The sequence below is a fragment of the Chanos chanos genome, chromosome 4 (genome assembly GCF_902362185.1).
Source record: "Chanos chanos chromosome 4, fChaCha1.1, whole genome shotgun sequence".
Classification (NCBI taxonomy): Eukaryota; Metazoa; Chordata; class Actinopteri; order Gonorynchiformes; family Chanidae; genus Chanos; species Chanos chanos.
The window spans coordinates 7,914,347-7,933,308 of record NC_044498.1 but is presented as its reverse complement, the minus strand read 5'-3'; the positions used below and the strand labels follow the sequence as shown (position 1 = coordinate 7,933,308).

At 39.5% G+C, this 18,962-nt stretch overlaps 3 protein-coding genes across 3 annotated transcripts; 1 reads left to right on the top strand and 2 right to left on the bottom strand.

Annotated features, from left to right (window-relative positions):
- Window positions 1-225: 225 nt before the first annotated feature.
- brms1lb (BRMS1 like transcriptional repressor b) lies at window positions 226-2,773 on the bottom strand. The gene is made up of 10 exons (XM_030770894.1): window positions 2,638-2,773; window positions 2,364-2,454; window positions 2,111-2,238; window positions 1,884-1,963; window positions 1,323-1,419; window positions 1,071-1,160; window positions 889-953; window positions 771-810; window positions 447-573; window positions 226-343 (listed from the first exon to the last, which is right to left on the bottom strand). Exons 1-10 carry the CDS (start codon window positions 2,771-2,773, stop codon window positions 226-228), a joined length of 972 nt encoding a protein of 323 aa, XP_030626754.1.
- A 7,260-nt stretch (window positions 2,774-10,033) lies between these two features.
- nfkbiaa (nuclear factor of kappa light polypeptide gene enhancer in B-cells inhibitor, alpha a) lies at window positions 10,034-12,315 on the top strand. The gene is made up of 6 exons (XM_030770995.1): window positions 10,034-10,284; window positions 10,813-10,918; window positions 11,028-11,235; window positions 11,383-11,471; window positions 11,596-11,850; window positions 11,986-12,315. The coding sequence occupies exons 1-6, from the start codon at window positions 10,076-10,078 to the stop codon at window positions 12,016-12,018; spliced, it is 900 nt and encodes a 299-aa protein (XP_030626855.1). The 5' UTR covers window positions 10,034-10,075; the 3' UTR covers window positions 12,019-12,315.
- Window positions 12,316-14,008: 1,693 nt separating this feature from the next.
- psma6b (proteasome 20S subunit alpha 6b) lies at window positions 14,009-18,360 on the bottom strand. The gene is made up of 7 exons (XM_030770889.1): window positions 18,215-18,360; window positions 17,411-17,505; window positions 17,244-17,325; window positions 16,724-16,879; window positions 15,637-15,815; window positions 14,904-14,998; window positions 14,009-14,184 (listed from the first exon to the last, which is right to left on the bottom strand). Exons 1-7 carry the CDS (start codon window positions 18,288-18,290, stop codon window positions 14,127-14,129), a joined length of 741 nt encoding a protein of 246 aa, XP_030626749.1. The 5' UTR covers window positions 18,291-18,360; the 3' UTR covers window positions 14,009-14,126.
- Window positions 18,361-18,962: the final 602 nt, after the last annotated feature.

The following is an 18,962-nucleotide window of genomic DNA, read 5'->3' as shown; positions in this document are numbered from 1 at the left end:
CATACACATACATATAAATACCCTTTCACTGTTTCCTTGGCAACCAGTTGGATTTTTTAGCAGCAGCAGCAGCACCTCTTCCTTCACAGATGTAGAGAGTGAGAATATATGGAACACACAGTGCACATGATCAAAACACGGCCCGAGTTCCTCCCGTGTAGGCCAAAATGCACCTTGGAGACATGGAGCTTTAAACGAGCGAGGGGATGGGCGGGGGGTGGGGGGCTAACAGTGTTTTATGGTGTATTTGCCTCTCTGGAGTTGAGATATGTAGAGTTTTGATTTAGTTCCGTCCAGACGTTTGAACCACAGCTCATCTTGATTAATGGTGGTGACTATGGCGCTGGAAGAGAAAATGAGGAGATGATGAGAACACAGAAGACACAGTCTTAAATATTTACTTTTAAGTCTTTTTTTTTTTTTTTTATCGATGCATGAACTCCAACCTGGTGGGGTACTCCTCCCTCTTGTTGATGCATATGGCTTGTCCGCGGCTATACCACTTCCCGTCATAGAACAGACGGCCATCTTCGGAACGAACGATATGATGCTGTTTCTCAGGCTTGGGAGACACTGAAGTAGCCAAATGGACAATCAATACACACAGTAAATGATACTCTCACAAACACTCCTAAAACTGATGAGAAGTAGCGTGGGTTACCAGGACTAGAAACAGGGAAATGCTTTGCTGTGCTAACTCGCTCCTGAAAGACACATATCAAAATGGTTTGGCGTACGCAGATGTCGAAAAGGACAGAAACATTCCTTACCATCCACCTTCACTCTGTGAGGTCCCATTGAAGCCATTGCCTGTAGTAGAACGTTGACCATATGAGCAAAATGATCTGATTACAAGTTTTTATTCAAACAAAACATGACGCAGCGTACCTTTCGTATTGCGGTCCAGTCTTCCAGGATATCCAGGTCTTGCAACATGTAAACAATATATGGGCGTAAGAGAGTAAAGGAAACCGCTGGTCGGATTGAACAGCTAAACGTCAGCACCGGTGCTGATGAAGGTTACAGGTATGAAAAAGAAAGGAGATAATATAGAAAGAAGTAAAGGATATCAGATACAACAACTGGCTTCTTCTTCTTCCCGGGGCTGAAAGGATCTTTCTTTTTATTCTTCCGTGACTGCATCCCGTCGTTCCACAACTCTGACGTGAGTCAAGACGAAACTCGAATTAAGGATTAGCTACTTTCAATTTTAGATGCTGTATCATGCAAAAAATTACTCTTTTACTATAGCCACATTGAGACCAATTCAGTCGAGTAGGGCCCCTTAATTGTATAAGTCATACGTTAAGTGGACATTGCACCTGAGGTGATGTCAATGCTGTGCCTGTCCTCTTCCAACCGTCTGATTTTCTCCTCCAGTTCACTCTGCACTGTGTCAAACAGCAGCAGTTTCTCACTCTGCCCATAAAGATACCAGCGTTTATATTGTGAACGTAACAGCTCATAAGACAACTCCTGATCTTACTACATACACTCTGAAATTAGTGTATGTATGTATGTATGTGTATATATATATATATATATATATATATATATATATATATATATATATATTTTTTTTTTTTTTTTTTTTTTTTTTTCCCCTTAATACCAAGAAAACACTCACCAAGATAACACACAAAAAGAAAAATAGAAAATAGCTCGTAGGGGTAAACCTACTTGGCAACAAACCAAATTCTGATCCTATTTTTTTTTCCCCACCAAAGAAACGTTTTTGAGGGTCTAAAATGTGTGTTACTGGACATAACAACATGTAGATGCATGAAGCTTTTCTTCAGTATGAACTGAACAACCATTTTTTCATGTATTAACTTCCATCAGTGAATATCTCTGAGTGTGCAAAAGTCTCTCTGGACTCTTACCTCCCAATGCTGGCTTGCAGCCTGAATCTCACAGTCATACTTATTCCTCACAGATTCCAAACAAAGCTCTCGATATATACCTGCACAGAAACATATCAACAAACACTCTAGCAGGAGTTGGAGTCAGTTCAGCACTCCCTCTAAAGGTTATACATTAGTAGTTAAATGGAAGGAGGGTTTATAGGTCTTGATCTTTATCAGTGCCACAAGAAAGAGTGGAAACTTACTAGCCACTTTGGTTCTGATTTGCATGTTCTCCTGAAGGTTGGCGAGGGGTTCCAAGTACTCCTGCGCACTACCTGCCATCACCTCTTGTAATTTGATGTCCACTTGGCTCAATCTCTCCTTGTATAACCTTGTGAGAGTTAATGACAACGGGAAGAGAATTGGAGATTGACAAAATGCCAAATATATGGGCGTCTTCTCTCTGTGAATTCCTTGAAACAGCACTCTTTTCTGGGGTTGGAATCCAAGACTTACTGATCCTTCAGGTCTGTGAACTGTTTCTCGAGGTTGGTCATTTCGTCCAAGCACTCCATTCGTCTCCTTTCACAATCTTCATCATCCATTTCTACACGTGTAAATGCACACAATCAGACGCCAATCTAACGAACGTGCATTAGGAACAGTGAGGATTTTTAAATAATTTAGCATCACTACAAATCATGCACTTTTTTGATAAACCAAAGTTGACTTGACTCAGTTTACATTGAAACTACATTGCAATTCAACGTTAAGTGCTTGCAAACGTTACCAGAACTGTCTCCATCTTCAGAGCCAGAAGAACTGACGATATCCTCCTCGTCAGTACTGCTAGCTTCTTGCTCAGGAAAATCAACGTCCATATCTTCCGGATTGCTTTCTTTCTTTTCGCGGGAGTGCACTGGCATGATATCTCCGCTTTTATATACAGCGAGCGATCTAAGGCAACAAAAACACCACTACAGACTACAGCTGAAAAAGATAAACAACCGGAGACCGAGAAACACACATCGTTTAAAACATGGTCACACTGATGACCAATCATTTTTCGCGAGATAAATTACTTCTGGGGTTTATCCAATCAGAGATGGAGACAGAATTTGTTTGGTGTTGTGTTTGCTATGGGAGTTGTAGTCCCACACAGTAATTTGTAAACTATATTTTAAGAAGATTTCTTTCTCTCTTTAATTTAATACATTTAACAGTTGCTTTTGGTCTCCACGTTTACAGTTATCCATGTTTTCGTCCAACAGTCATGATATATATTTTATCTTTACTTGCCAGGCAGACCGCCCCACTAGCAGCAAATCATGTCGAAATAGGAGTATCATAATAACCACCAGGGGGTAGTGTAAAACCATCAAAACAATATGTGTGACAGTTTGATACACCATACTTAGGAGTGCGAAGTGTGTATACCTTGTTTTCTCAGCAGAGTGGTGGTTCGTCTATCTGTTGGTAACGGGCTTCAAAAAGTGAGCAAGGAAACTGTCTTACTGAGTAAATATCGAAAAAGAGAGGATTCAAGGATGCATTTCCTCTGTTTCTTTAAAACAGACCAAACTGAAGCTGATATACAACTGCGTCAATGTACAATTTGCATTGTCTATGTTTGTGTTATCTGCTACTGAGAATCGCACCTACGTTTCTCTGAAAATGTGCGAGACTGTGCGTTCAGAATGAGATCAAAAGAGTAAAGTGTGAATGCTACTGCAGTTCTGAAACCCTTGGCATTGTTATCAACAAAGACCTTGTAACCCTAAAAGTGAACAGGAAATCTGAAGTCAAATAGTTGCTGTGGGCTATTATTAATATTTATTGAATTTTCTTGCTTCATCGTAAAACGAGTCTACACGTAGGCCTATTTGTGCTTGTTCTACCCTGGTGGGATTGCGCTTGAAATATCTAAATATCTGTCGATTTAAATCAAAGTGAAGGATTAAGTACCCGAGAACTGCAATGTGTTGGTAGCAGGTGCTCTCCTGAGTTAATCAAGCAATTAATGTCCCATCGTGCTTATCTATAAAAATGCTGATCAGATCATATTGTATATTAATTTGGTTAGCAAAGAAAGAAGTCTTAGTATCTTTGAAGGAAGGGTGATTGTTGGGGCACATTCAGCAGAAGCTTCAACCATCAAAATTGCTCATTTGATTTTTCACGAGGAGGGAGGAGGAGGAGCAAAGGTGATGCTGAAATGGAGCTCTGATGGAAAGACATCAGTTAGGGGTTCAACTGTGGTTGAACGCGAATAACCCATGATGTCTACACACTGATTTGAGATGCAAAGGTAGAAAAAAAAGACTGACACATCTGAATCAGTTAAGTAAGGCCGTCAGCTGCGAGCTGGCAGTTTCATCAAGGAATGTTTGTTTCAGCTTCACAGAAAGGAATACTGTGGTGGGCAATGTGTGAATCCCTCAGTATATCTGAAAATACTCATTTGTGAATGTCAATGAATAAAACTCGAGTGATCAATTGAGTACTGGAAAAGTTATATAGTCAAACAAGTCTTTCCGCCCCGTGCTTGTACCCACGTGTAGTGCACGGCAAAAGAAACTAATAAGCCTCCAAGCGCTTGTTTCACACCATAAAGCAGCGGTTCTCAACTCCAGTCCTGGGGGGGGGGGCGCTGTCCTGCATGTCTTTGTTTTAACTCTCCTGAGCTCAGCACTGACGAACCTGATTCCACTGATCAATTAATCATCAAGCCCTTGATCAGCTCAATTGACTGTGATAATGAAGAGTTAAAACAAAGATGTGCAGGACAGTGCCCCCCCCCCCCAGGACTGGAATTGAGAACCACTGCCATAAAGGGTGCTGACGGCTGTTAGTGTGTAGTGGAGCATTTCCTGGCATGGCTTGGGTCCACTAAATCAGTGGTTCTCAACTCCGGTCCTGAGGCCCCTCTGTCCTGCGCGTCTTTGTATTACCTCTTGATTAATACAGTTAATTGAGCTAATCAAGAGCTTGATGATTAATGGATCACTGAAATCAGACGTGAAAGTTCTGAATTCAAGCCCTTGATTAGCTCAATGAACTGTGATAATAAAGAGTTAAAACAAAGATGTGAAGGACAGGGGACCCTCAAGACTGGAGTTGAGAAACACTGCACTAAACCCCATACTGAGTAATGTTTCCCGGTCCTGTTCCTGGAGATCCACGATTTAGATTTCTAGACTTCTAACACGCCTGATTCCACTCATCAGCTAACAGCTGGTGCAGTTGTGTTAGAGCTGAAGAGAGGCAGAGAACAGAAATGTGTAGAGCTAGACTGGGAAGCTCTGCCAAGCTAAATGCCTAAACCTTTCTGAACGATTGCTCCCATCCTTTGATGAAGCATTTTTATCATAATGGTAGTACTGTCTCCCGGTATTGCAATGGGCACAAGTGGCCCCTGAGTCGACAGATAAACAAGAAATCAATGTAAACAATCACCTGAGCAAACAGAAATTAAAGTAGCTGAGCCCCTATGGCAGATTCTAGCATTGTGTCTGAGACTCTGTTTGCCACAACCATAAACAAAACACCAAGCAAAAAATTTTCTCATGGAAGTTCCAAAAAAAAAAAACAAAAGTTCCAGGCACTTTTAGAATTCACAAGATGAATTGAAGCGATTCTGTTGGCTCACTGGGGCACTTTATGCAGGCAGTTCATGTTAGTTTTGCTATTGTTCTTGCAGTTAGATACAGTGTTATCTAAAATAACATAGGAACTCACAATAAAATGTTAATAATTCTAATTGATCTGGTTGTTCAGACCTATAGCACAACATTCAGTTGTTCAGTGTTAAAGATGTTTATTTTGATGAAGTGCAGACTGCAGATCGTTCAAATCTTCTTTCTACCACTGAAATGTGCAAAGATCTAAGTGCCAAGATCTTTACAGGTCAGTTTTTCCACATGCCCTCTCATTGTGGTTATAGATTTACTTATCTGTCTTTCTATGAATTTAATGCGTCATATTTCTTCATCAGTTCAGTTCAGTTCAGTTCAGTTCAGTTCAGTTCGGTTCTTTCTTAGAAATATATAAAAAGGTGATCTGCAGATTCTATGGCTGAAACATGATTCATGTGATTTAAACCTTGCTGAGTCAAGTATGAATAAAAATCTTTGATCAGGATTGACTGTGGAAAATGTCACCATGTGACGGCCATGTCAAAGCGTCCCTTGCTACAGAGTACATGTACTCAAAAATAGAAAGGTTGATGAGGTCATTCTGCAAGTTCAAAACTTTGCTGTGCTGTGTCATTGTTCCCTTTCACTCAAAAAGAAAATGCCATGCCTTCCCCGAAGAGAACAAGGAAAAACTTGAACATGTCGTATGTAACTCATTTCTCTTACAGTCTGTCATGGTAGTGTTATGATTTGGTTAACAGAGAGCATTATTTCACTGTTATATCATTAGTGTCCTCAGAGTACAACATGTGGTTACCTGTCAGTCTTCAATTACAAAAAAAGAAAAACACTGCAGCACTCAGGACAGTTACTCTATGAACTAAAAGCTTAAAGAAGAACTAAACCACTGCTTCTTCTATTCAACATTTAAAGTATTAAGTAACTGATGTTAATCATTAAAAATCCCACTTCCTTTATTGTCACATGTTGACATAACAGATCTGATCATTGCCTTGTGCATTATTAAAAGTTAAAAGAAGAAGAGGAAAAAAAAAAAAATCCCCACATGCTCCTCAGCATTTCCCAGACCGGACCCTTCTTCAGCGTCACCCAAATCGGACAACAGGTGTAACCTCTGAACTCAAATGACCTCCGCGTGCCCACATTTAACTTAAGTCGTAACATTCATTGACACATATGGAAACAATGCTGCAAGTGTCTTTTACTTTGTCAAATAAAAATGAATGTAATGGGGACACCTTCACTGCAACAGTTATTTATTTTAAATGAGAATTTTTTTAAAAGGAAAAGTATTTGTAAAAGTTGTCTTTCATTTGGCTGGAGTGTTTCTAAATGTATCAAATTTATAAAGCATCGTGGGCACCTTGGAATGTACCTGTTTGCCTTTTCGTGCCAAAGGACTTTTTGCGATTATTTTTTTCCAACACATGGTTTCGAGGTATATGTTTATTTGTTTAAATCTTTCCCATAGTTCAAACTTCTGTCTCTGCAGAGTGGTGTGTGGATTTTCTGAGCTCTCGCTCACAGTATCAGACAGAATCCATGAACAAGCCCATACAGTTTTTTTTCTCAGTATTAAATCTCTGTCATCTGTATCATCTGACACAATGCTTCCACAGCACTGAGAAGACAGCGCTTTAGTGTGGAATCAGCTAAGCTATCACAGACCACAAGTGTTATGACTGCTGTCGTCAAATGAGTCTTTATCCCAACTATTAACACAACTATCACAAACACTTAGTTGAAATGTCAGTTTAATAAGGTGTTCATGTATTTTATACAGTAATAGTAACAAAGATTTAATTAAACGGTTGTTTTAAAAGCTTTTAAACAGTTTAAATATATTGAAATTGTGTTTCTAGAAGCTTTTGGTCAGCTGGTGGGTTTCCAGGCACAAAATATGACGTGCTGATTTATGAAACATAGTTTCCAGAGGGTAGCTTTGGACTTTTTTTTTCTTGTGGAAAATTTTTCTTTCTTTCTTTTTTTTTTTTTTTTCTTTTTTACTGGACAGTGCATTGACTGGCAATTGTTATGTCTCTACCGAGCTGTAAAAGGGAAATGCAATTAGATTTAGACATAATGGAGGTTTTAATGAGTATCTTATGCAGTCTGAATTGAAGTTTACGGGGGCAGAGTATTTCTGCATGCAAGGAACAGCACACTGAAGACCATGTGGGTGCGTAGCTGTCCCTCTCCTCAGATCATTACTGTGTGGTCAGGCAAATGAGAGTGTGTCTCACTCATGCACCCCCACACATAGAGCTGATGTGTGAACAACTTTTTGCAGCTTTATACCAGAAAACTCCATTTTACTCAAAATGGAACTAATATCTGTGTGTACCTCAAAATATTATTTAAAAAAAAAAAAAAAAAGTATTTGCATTTACTTTGCATAAGTATCTGACCTAGCTGCTTTGTTTGAAATTCTAAAGATTTGAGATTTGAAGATTTCTTGGAGATTATTTCAGTTTAAATGAAATCCTAAAATTCTGTTTACTGCTTTTGCGATCCTCTTTTTAAACCCCTATTTAAACATTATACATATATATATATATATATATATATATATATATATCTCCTTGACAACTTTATTATGTGGTATGTTTTGAAGTCTGTGATAAGTTACTGGGGGAAGTGGGAAGTTTGCTTTCAACTCTACATCTGTATTAGTAGAAGGTTAAGGTTTTCATAGTGTAGTGCTGCCATATGAGTAAGTATGCCTCAGGCAGTATTTTACTGCTGTAAAAGAAAGTAGGATAGAGAGAGAGAAAAAGAGAGAGAAAGAGAAACTACCTGTATCAAGGTGACTTTGGGAGATTCCAGTTAGGCAGGTGAGTGAAGAAAAGTATGAATGAGTAACTTTTCTTTTCCTTCATCCTTCTTCACCGTACCTTTTCTCTTTTTGGAATTTTAGATATGTATTTTGTTGTCAAGGAAACATTGCGTGCATATGGGGTGTGTCAAATGCAACAGACAGGGGCCCTTACATCACACATTGGAGGCGTGGCCATAGTTTTGTTAGTTGTCATGGTATCACCAGTGAAGCATTGTTTGTGGAAACTGTCACTACTGTAATCACCCTCACTCCCAAAGGGTAAACAACTGGGGACGCAGTGATTTCCAGTTCAAATGTCAAGGTGAAGTTATTCTGTGGTCTCACTAGATTACACAAGAGTTTCCCCTGAGCTTCCCCGGCACCCAATTTTTATTTTAAAAATGCAAAGTGGGAATCTTCCAGCAAGGCATTTTCAGCAGGACCCCAGATGATAGTCATAAACCCTGACTGCAACAGTAAAATCAAAAGATCTATTTAACAGAGAGATGAAACAAACAAACAAAAAAAAAACTCACTCAGATCTGACAGGTGTACATTGTGGAGGTAGCAAAAAAAGACTAATAAGTACAAGTGTTTTTGTTTGTTGGCTTGTTTGTTTTTATTTTTGAGGGGAAATTTTTACTGTCTCCTTTCAGAGTGACAACAAGAAGTCTGTCTTTTCCAGTTCAAACATGCCGTCATACATTGTCCCTGTTTTTTTTTTTTTTTGTTACCATGGGTGCAGATTAAACTGCTTGTTCTTAGCACAAGGATATGCATGTGATCATCAACTTATGGAGCTTCTGGTGAAATCCAGGCAGTATCAGTTTCATGGGGTTGTTTCCACATGGAAATCACTGAAAATGTTCAGTGATTTCCATGTGGAAACAACCCCATTTTCATTTTCTCAGACAGTCCAAAGTCTTGTTTTTGCTTGTTGCCTGTTTTTTTTTTTTTCCTGGGGGAGACCCCCAGCTCTTTTCATTGGGTGAATTTCAAATCCCAATTTTTTACAAGACACAACAACCGAAAGTCTTTCATGGGGATTATTCTAAACTGAATTCCCAGGATCAAAATGCACACAAGTGTATTTGCCCCTTTGATGAGATTAGTATCTGTTAAACCATCCTTTAATATCACTGTATGCAAAACTTTTTTTTGTCTACTTTTTCTTTACACGTGTACTACTGGGTGAAGGAAAAAACAGTTATGCTACGGGAAAAAGGGAGGAATTGAAATAAGAGATATTTGTCACTGATTCCTTTAAGATGAAAGCAAAACGGTATTTTGCTGAAAAGCTGATGGCTAACTGGTAGTGAGGCCTAAATATTTTTCTGTTCCTTTCCCAGTTTTAAATGTTAAATTAAAACTGAAAATCCACAAGTGTCACTCTGGAATTTTAACACGTCTTGGGCGCACCGGTATACATCTATGTCTCTGACAACTTTTCATTCAACTTTTCGTTCAGTCCCCGCTTTCTGATATCGCAGCAGTCCAAGTAGAATTTGAATGTGTAATAGGAAACTACAGATTTTCATTCTTAGTCTGCGGAGTCATAAGGGGGGAATTTTCACTCTAAAAGCCCGTTCTGAGTTTCCCTTGGTACGTTTTAGATAACTTCTAAATGGAAATCCCCAATTGTCTCCGCCCTTATATGTTCAAGAGCGAACCGCCCCATCTCCAGTGTTCACTTTAGAGAAGTCTCACCAAGAGTGAACGTCAGGCCATATAGTGCAGTCTGTGAGTTAATCGCTATGGATGTTCACGGAGTCTCCATGGATTGTAACTTTGATGAGATGGATCTTAAGAATCGGAAAATGCTGCCAACTGAGGATCGCTTCGACAGTGGAGTGGATTCATTAAAAGAAGACGATATTCCAATTATGGTGGAAGACTTTACACATTTACGGGTCAGCGCCGGTGAAGAGCCTTGGAAACAAGAAATCACGGAAGATGGAGACACGTAAGTGAATAATACTTCACTATTGCTATAATTATGTGTCGTCAGCGTGCAGTAATTGTGATATTACATTCTGGGAGGCCAAAAAAATCGTTTGTCAACAATTGTTTGCAAAACTGCAGGGGATACAGTGCATTGATAGCCAGCTCTGTAATGCAGCATTATTAATTCTGTAATTACGTCACGTAAAGTCATGTTTTAAATAAACTGCTCTGCGAGAATGCAAAGCAATATGTTAGAGCGTAGCACAGACTTGAGGGTAAGCAATCGATTTGTGTGACCTCACTAAGAGTAATTGTGGGCCTCGCGCCAAGACTGTAGTGGCGCTACAGAGGCAGGGTGCGCAGACAGAGGAAAGTCCCTGGCACGCAGCCAAGCGGTGATAACGCGTCAGATGTGTCAACTGGTGGAAATAACCTGAAAAAAATCCGCTCTTGCGAAACCTCTCAGTTCTCACGTTCTTATATATTGTCTACTCTACCACTTCCTCTACGAGTATTTTTACACCTCCCTTTCTTTTTTTTTCATCAGGTTTCTCCACCTCGCCATCATTCACGAGGCCAAGGAGCATGCTCTGGAGATGATTAAGCTGTCTCAAAACGACCCATTCTTGAACAAACAGAACAACCAGAGACAGGTAAATACCAAATCAAATGTCAGATAAAGGCTTGACTGTAAACAAATAAACAAATAAACAAATACATACCTATCTTTGAAGCTGACTGATCTTTTTGTTTCTGTCGCAGACGGCCCTCCACTTGGCAGTAATAACGGAGCAGCCACTTATTGTGGAGAGACTGCTGAAGGCAGGCTGTGACCCTCGCCTGGTGGATGAGAGTGGGAACACAGCTCTCCACATTGCCTGCAAGAAAGGCTCCATGACCTGTTTTGCAGTCCTGACCCAAATCCAGACCCAACACCTGCGATCTATCCTCACCTTCACCAACTACAGTGGTAGGTTTTAGTTACCACTTGACATGCTAATTTCCTCTGCCAACTGCTATGTTTACACTGTGGAATTTCATTCAAAACACGTATTCTACTCAGCTTGAGTAATATCATTCTCTGACCAATTTTTTTTTTTTTCATTTTCTATTACAGGACACACTTGTCTCCACCTAGCATCACTGTATGGTTACCTTTCAATGGTTGAAGTCCTTGTACAGCTTGGAGCTGATATCAATGCAAAGGTATGTATATCTGAACTGACCAATTCACAACAGAATAACATTAAATCTAAACATGAACTACCCTTCATACAGTGAGGCCTTTGTAAAAAAGCAAACTAATGGGAATTCATTATGTTTTGTTCAGGAGCAATGCAGCGGTCGTACCGCTCTCCATTTGGCCGTGGACCTGCAGAACCCTGCTTTGGTGCAGCGGCTCATCAGTTTGGGAGCTGACGTCAACAGGCTGACCTACGGGGGCTTCGCTCCCTTCCACCTCACCTTCGGCAGGCAGAACACGGAGATTCAGAAGCACTTGTACGAGCGAACGGCGGAGGCGCTGAGAGAGCTGCCGGAGAGCGAGTACGAGGATAGCGAGGAGGAGCCTTCATCTGATGAAGAGGTGAGTTTCTCTCAGGAGCTGTCTGACTCTTTTAATCTAAATTCCTTTTAGACGCCTGTACCGAGTGAAACATTAAAACATTTTCAGATCTTTCATATAAAATGATCCTAATGTTGTATTTTATTCTCTCCGCAGATGTACGATGACATTACGTTTGCTGGGAAGTAAGGTGGTCGCCTGGACGACGTTTAGCATATTCCAGATTAAATGACAGCATGTGCTGTCCAACGGTCAATGCCAGGGCACTGTAGTCCTGCCTCCATAAGCTACTTGGCGTCAAGACCTGGGGCCAGAGTGGAGCGGTCCGGGAAAACATGTAGCTGAAGATGGTGTTCAACTTGAAGGAATGACTGAAATAGCCGATTAGCAGGCCAATAGGCAAGCCTGCTCCTGACCTTCAAGATTATGTAAAATAACTATATCATATTGTAAATACAGAGAGATATATATTTTTTTTTACCTGTATATATGTTTATAATGCAACACTACTGTAAGTATATTATTTGTACATGTCTTCAAGAGGTTGAAATCATTGCTAAATTAAAAAGAAAACCACACCTTACTAAAAAGTTTGAGCCTGGTTTGTTGTATCATTTGAAAAATCATGATCATCTCTAAACTTTGGGAAAATTCGTTCCACTTAAATCTGGGAGGGAGTATTAATCCACACATGGATTGTCTTCCCCATAAAGTTAAGTTTTGAACCCCCCCCAATGACCTTGAATTCCATCTCAATTTTTAATGGAGTCTTTCCTACTAATGAAAGCGTCGTTTTTTTTTTGCTGAAACTTCCATCTCCTTACTGAACATAGAAAACCCCTTGTTTTGTCCCGTAAATGACATATCCTCTTCGGAAGGTGTGACTCACACTCACATTGATGTGTCATTGCCATGTCATTACGCCGCTCTTCAGTTTTGCTGTGGTGGGGTCAGAAAAAACTCTGAGTCACTTAAGTGAAGTTCCCCCATTCAGTTGGAGGAACTTAAAAATTTCCAGTTAAGCTCAATCAAATTTGAACATGACTTCTTTTTTTTTTTAAAGTAATGGACAGTCACCAGGGTTTTTGGAATTTGAGAAGTAAGTAATTTCCATGGACCATTATCCAGTGTTATACAACAGCAACTAAATAAATAAATAAAAAAAAAAGGTTGGACACCCCCCTCCCTCCTGAATTCGTGCTAACACTTACATCAAGAATCCTCGCAAGTTTCAAATATTTCTATTTAGAACAAGCTCCTTTCATCCAAGGTAATACTTGACTGAAAGGAAGTTCATGGAAGCAGTTTATTGCCAACAGGAATTAAACAAGGGAAACTCCATGCCTTCCACCTCTTGACCCTGTATTTCGTCAATCTGTGTAAAACAAAACCACTGACACTGATACTAAGTACTGAGAACATCCTTCCCAAGAGAGAAAAAAAAAAAAGAAAAACAAATGAAAGCAAATGGACGTCAGTATGCCGTCACAGAGTCAAAGAGTGAATTCCAGTCAGACCAAATGTAGTAATATTTAGGTTAATCCGTCAGACTACTTCAAATTGACTGAATGGTTAAGCATCAGTTTCAAAACTAACTTTGGAGTTCAACAGAATTAAGTAAGTGGTGCGAGTAATGTGACATACTGGTCTAACTTCCAAATTGACACCACTTTGAAAATCCCCATAAGTGTTACCTAAACTCTAAACTCAAATTACAATCTGTGACAAGGTTGGTTGACACCTTTTGTTTAGTCTGTAGCAAAGCTTTGGTGTACCACAAACAAGATTCAGTGCATGCACAGACCAACATCCTCAACAGGTTATGAATGGCATTCTCACCGTTGCATGGCAACCTGGGTGAGAATTTCCCTTACACCTAGAGTCACGACACACACGCAAGCATCATGCTGCTCGCTATCCAAATGAGAAATCGTCACGCGTTCCAGCTGAAAAAAAATGACCAACTTCAGTGACTTCAATGGTGGTTGAATAATTACCGCACGACTAAAACGCAAACCTGGGAGATTCCTAAAATGTGTACACATCCTCCATATTGTCTTTTTGAATATATATGTATAAATAGATAGATAGATATAGATATATACAAAACAATACCTTAAAGTTGTGTGAAATTAAAGACCGTAAATGATAAACTTCACGCGTTTTTTTTTTTTTTCTCAAAAATGTCTTTAATGGAACAGGGTTAATATACATCAAACAAGTGTTGAACCATTTTTGCAGCGTGCCCCTACACGTCTGAAGCAAGTACTCTCTGTCACCATCTGGTCCTGCAAACTTCAGTCTCTCTCAGACAGGGCCACCAAATGGGTATCCACCTCAGACTCTGAGAGAATTCTGGGAATGAGAGAAACGGATGATACAGTTTGACAAAATCATGCATCTGACAGGTTGGCAGTACAGTGACCCGTCGGAAATGTGGAAGGATCGTTTTCAAAGGCAGGGACCACTATTTAAAGACATGGCATTTTTTTAGCCTCTTTCCACTCCCTTTGCTCCACAGATTTCGTAATGCTGACATCACGGTCATGTTTTAATTTGTCTCTGCAGATTGTTAGTGCACCAGCATAAGAATCAAGATTTTTTGGGGGGTGTTAACGTGGAGTTGTAACTATGGTAACAGCATAAACGCTGTCCACAATGATAAAGTACAAATCATAAGTACTTGGGTTGCTTGTGTGTAAAATATGGGATGGTTTCAAATTCACTAAAATAACAGTATCAGATCACAGGCTACGTGAGACTGGTCCATGTAGTAATGAATAACAAACAAACAAACAAACAAAAAAAAACCCCACACAAACAAAAAACCCCCCCCACAGAGACAAAAAAACCAAACAGCTCCGGTTTACTTCACACTTCGCTGTAAAATGTTGAGTAACGTTATTTGGGACACACAACATTTCTTTGTTTATTCGTAATCTGTTTGACTAAATGATGCAAGTCTTAAAGCCTCACGGATGAAACTTCACTGGTAAAGATGTCACCAGCAACTGATGTAATGTCTATAAGCATTATGTCATCTATTTAAAAACAAAGTCTGTACAAGTTCTCACCTGAACTTCGGGTCGTCTGTTGTAACAACTCCCACCTCGAGCTCAGATGGTTTGAAATCAATGGAAAGGACCGTAGACAGACAGGTGATTGCTGTCTGTTCACACAAAGAATGAAAAAAAGTAAAATCAATACTGTTTATTCACTATAGTTTATACTGTTATCACTTTATTGCTACTTTTCTCTATATTTACATTTCCATACTGTTTTGGTTTTGTTGCTGCATTGCACACATCTGAGCTGTTTGCACTATTTACTATTGCCGGACACTATTTATACTGTCATTTACTGTTTATACTATTATTACTTCATTGGTACTTTTTCGTTGTGTATTGGTTCTGTTGCTGCATTGCACATCTGAGCTGTTACACTATTAACTACTGCCGGACACAGTTCACACTGCTTGTAACTTTTTTTTTTTTTTACTACTTACTGCTATTTTATCTTATGAGTTGTTCTATTTTTACTTTATTTATTGTTTTTTTTTTTTTTATAGCATCAAATACGGAAGTTGCAAACTTAATCTCCATGTACTTGTGCGGTGACAACTGTACTTGTTAAGATTATTCTATTCTAACTGGTTCAGCACAATTTTGATTTGAGTTCTTAAAAGGTCATCTTACCACTAAGATACAATTACAGACTAATGCCAGGCAAACAGGAGTGTTTCTAAGCCCTTGTAACACAGTGACGTTAATAAGAGTCTTATCTTAATGAGGAACAAAGTTACATTACCTCGACAGTTTGCTCAAAGGTCCAGTCCAGTTTCTTTTTCACCTTCTTCTCTAAGAAACTCGTGGCCTCTGTCTGTTTGACGCCGGCAGCTGTGGCCTTAAACCCACAGTAGTATCCGGCTGGGTCACACTTGTACACCTGAGGCCCAAACTCTTCATCCACACCAATCACTATCATGCCTGTAAAAGAGAAGAACCAACAGAATCTTCTCTCTGCTGGCTGGCTTCCTTCTGACCAACACAGCCTTTTCAGATATCGGCTTGCCAGGAAAAAATAATAACGACAAAGTCTGGGATTTTGTGGTAGGTAAGACACAGAATGCATATTAATAGCATAACTGAACCCGGTTATGCAAGATTACCACTTCAAAATATTATTTATATATGAATAGTTGTAAATTGTTTTTTTTATATATAGAAACCTGTGCGGGCGACAAGGGATCTGTGGATGCTAGCGCAGCTACCACAAGCAAGAACACGCAATACAAATACATGGATATTAAACACTTTGTCCAGCGACAACTCAGCGAGGCCTAAGGTAACCACAGTATCTATAGCCTGTTTTATTGCTAATGTTTGTTCATAGATTAAGTCTTTTTTGTCTGTGTCTTTTGGAAAAGTAATAAACACAATGACATGCAATTCTGAAATGATTTGTCTTCCATTTTTTCCCCGTGCCATAAAGCACCTAAAGTATCTCTTTGAAGGTAAGCAATCCCACTTTTATATTATTTCTTTCATTTTAACTGATAATGGAAAATGAATGTCTACATTAAACAAATGTTAAGAACTGTATCAGATTGCATCGTATTGCATTGCATCGAATCGTTTGGAGTATCCTCCCTGAATCGTATCGTAGACCATGTATCTAGATACGTATCGGATCGTCTTGCAAGTGAGAGATGCGCACCCCTACTGGGTGGCTTTGCTTTTCTTTTTGAAGAAAATATTGCATTTCAAAATTGCAGCCAGTTTGCACTGGGGGTTCTTCTGACCTCTTAACTGCAAAGAACCCTGACATCAAATGTCAGAAACGAAGTATGAGGGCAATCTGAGACATAAAATCTGCCACTGGCAGAGGTACTTACAGCAGCCCAGCGGCCTCATCTCTGCATTCTGTGTGTAAACCTGCGAGATGTCAGCGATTCTCTTACACAGCATGTCCACCGGGATCTCATAACCATATTTATACTTCCAGTTGGCAGCTTCGTAACGTGCCCTCTGAACTTGAGACCTGCTGTCGGCTGAGGAAAGAAAACAGAACATCAGGCAGTTCTCTCCGGCTCTGGGCTAATCCAGAGAGCACGGACCTTTCTCCTGCTTTCTGACAGTATCTTTTTTCCCCTGGTGGTTCGTTTTGGCATGCAGTGCTGAGTGCATTAAGGCAGCAATGGAAAAAATAAAATAATCAATAGATACAATTACTCTTAAAAGCCATCTGTAGGTTTAAATGGAAGCAGGGAGGCCTGGGAGTGTTGTGTATTAGAATTGAGTCATTGAGAAAACCAGTAGAGGTTCTTTCCATATATTTAATTAAACCTTTTGTCCTTCCACAAAGGAGTGGTTGCTAACTTTTTTCACATCAGTCTGAATGCTGTGTGTGTCTACCTGTCATTCCTGACATCACGCAGCCTATGTTTTCCGTGATTCTGAAGAGGTGTGTGACAGTAGAAGCATCCAACAGCTTGTCCTGAAAACAAGACATCAGCATAAATAAAGAGAACCATTTTTGGACAAGTGTGAATGAAAGGATGCATTAAAATCACCAAACTTACCGGGACTTTCTTCTGTGTAACTACCACTGCACAGTCCTTGCCACGAACTGCGACTGACGTGAGACCACCTTGATTTATGGCCTTGAACGCATATTCTGTAGGGATTACAAAACAATACCAATGAACATGACAGAGCATATTGTCTATGAGGAATCATAATAATTGCAAATACCGAGACAGGACGTCTTGGGAAAATAATGAGCCGATATAATACCAAAAGTACAAACAACTTACTAAAGTTACAACCACTAAAATATGGATTTGTTTGTCAAAACTTTAACAAAAGTTCCACTCCACTCCAGCCCTACAGTAAGCTAACGGTTAGTCTGACTAATAACATTTAGCTAAGCAGTTAACGTTGCTAACTTCTGAGACTACGATTACATATGCTATATATGAAATACTGACGAAGTGAACTACACTGAATTTTGCGTTTCATATATAGATATTTTCTCAGAGGATACACAACAAATTTCAGCGGCAAAATCGGATTGGGTAACGATGTTCAGCAATGGATGGAGTAATTAATGGCACTAGCTTAACTTTAAGTGCTAAAGTCGCTGACTGTCACACATTCTCAGGGATGTCGCCTCATATTTTTCAGGATGAAAGAACGGAATCCAATTCAGATGAAAAAATAACATAACTTATTCAGTCGCATCGCTTAAAGATCTCACTAATAAACTGGTCTATTCAGAAAAGAAGCTAACTTTAGCCACGGGGCTAATATAGGAGCAATGACAATGCAGTTAGCCAACCGGCGAATTAGTGGTAGATCGGTGAGAGAGAAAAATGTGTACATACCTACTTGGTAGAGTCTACCTTCTGGAGAGAAAATGGTAATGTGCCGATCAAATCCAGCACTTGAGCCCCGGGACATTTTGTCTCAATTACAATTTGCACAAAAATGAAAATATATTGCAAACACAGATCATCAACAACATGCACAGTTCTTCCTACCCGGAAATGCTTTAGCATGTGTTCTACCGGGTCAAGTGGAAACGACGTGTGATGTCATTTTCAGGTACACACAGGCACTAAATGCATAGAGGTTCATACAGAGCGTTTAATCGTGGTTCTCGAGGACGACATTAAAATGAATATTAGAACTATTCCTCATTCTAGTGATGGAAAAGCTGTGAAGACTGTGAATATTTGCAGTCTGCTCTGAGTCTCAGTTTAACTGTACTACCTGGGTATGTTTTGTTTCTATGTTCCTGGTATGCTTTGCAAATGTTTGTATGTTTGTGTTTCCTTTTGCAATATTTTTGTACTTTGCTATAAATAAATAAAATGAAAAAAAAGTTTACATAGAGGTTCTATGCTTGAATAGAGGTTTATGTTTAACTGGGGAGACATCTTCACGGCCTATAGAAAATATAAAACTCTGTTGAGACTCTTTTTTGTGTTGACTACAAAGTCAACATTTTTAGCTCAATTGATAATAGATTGAACACTAACTTTTCTACTTAGATGTCTGGACATGCGACTCCTTGCTAACTGAATAAACTCTGGTTTCCTCATGTATGCACCTCTGATAGGCTGTAGCTTT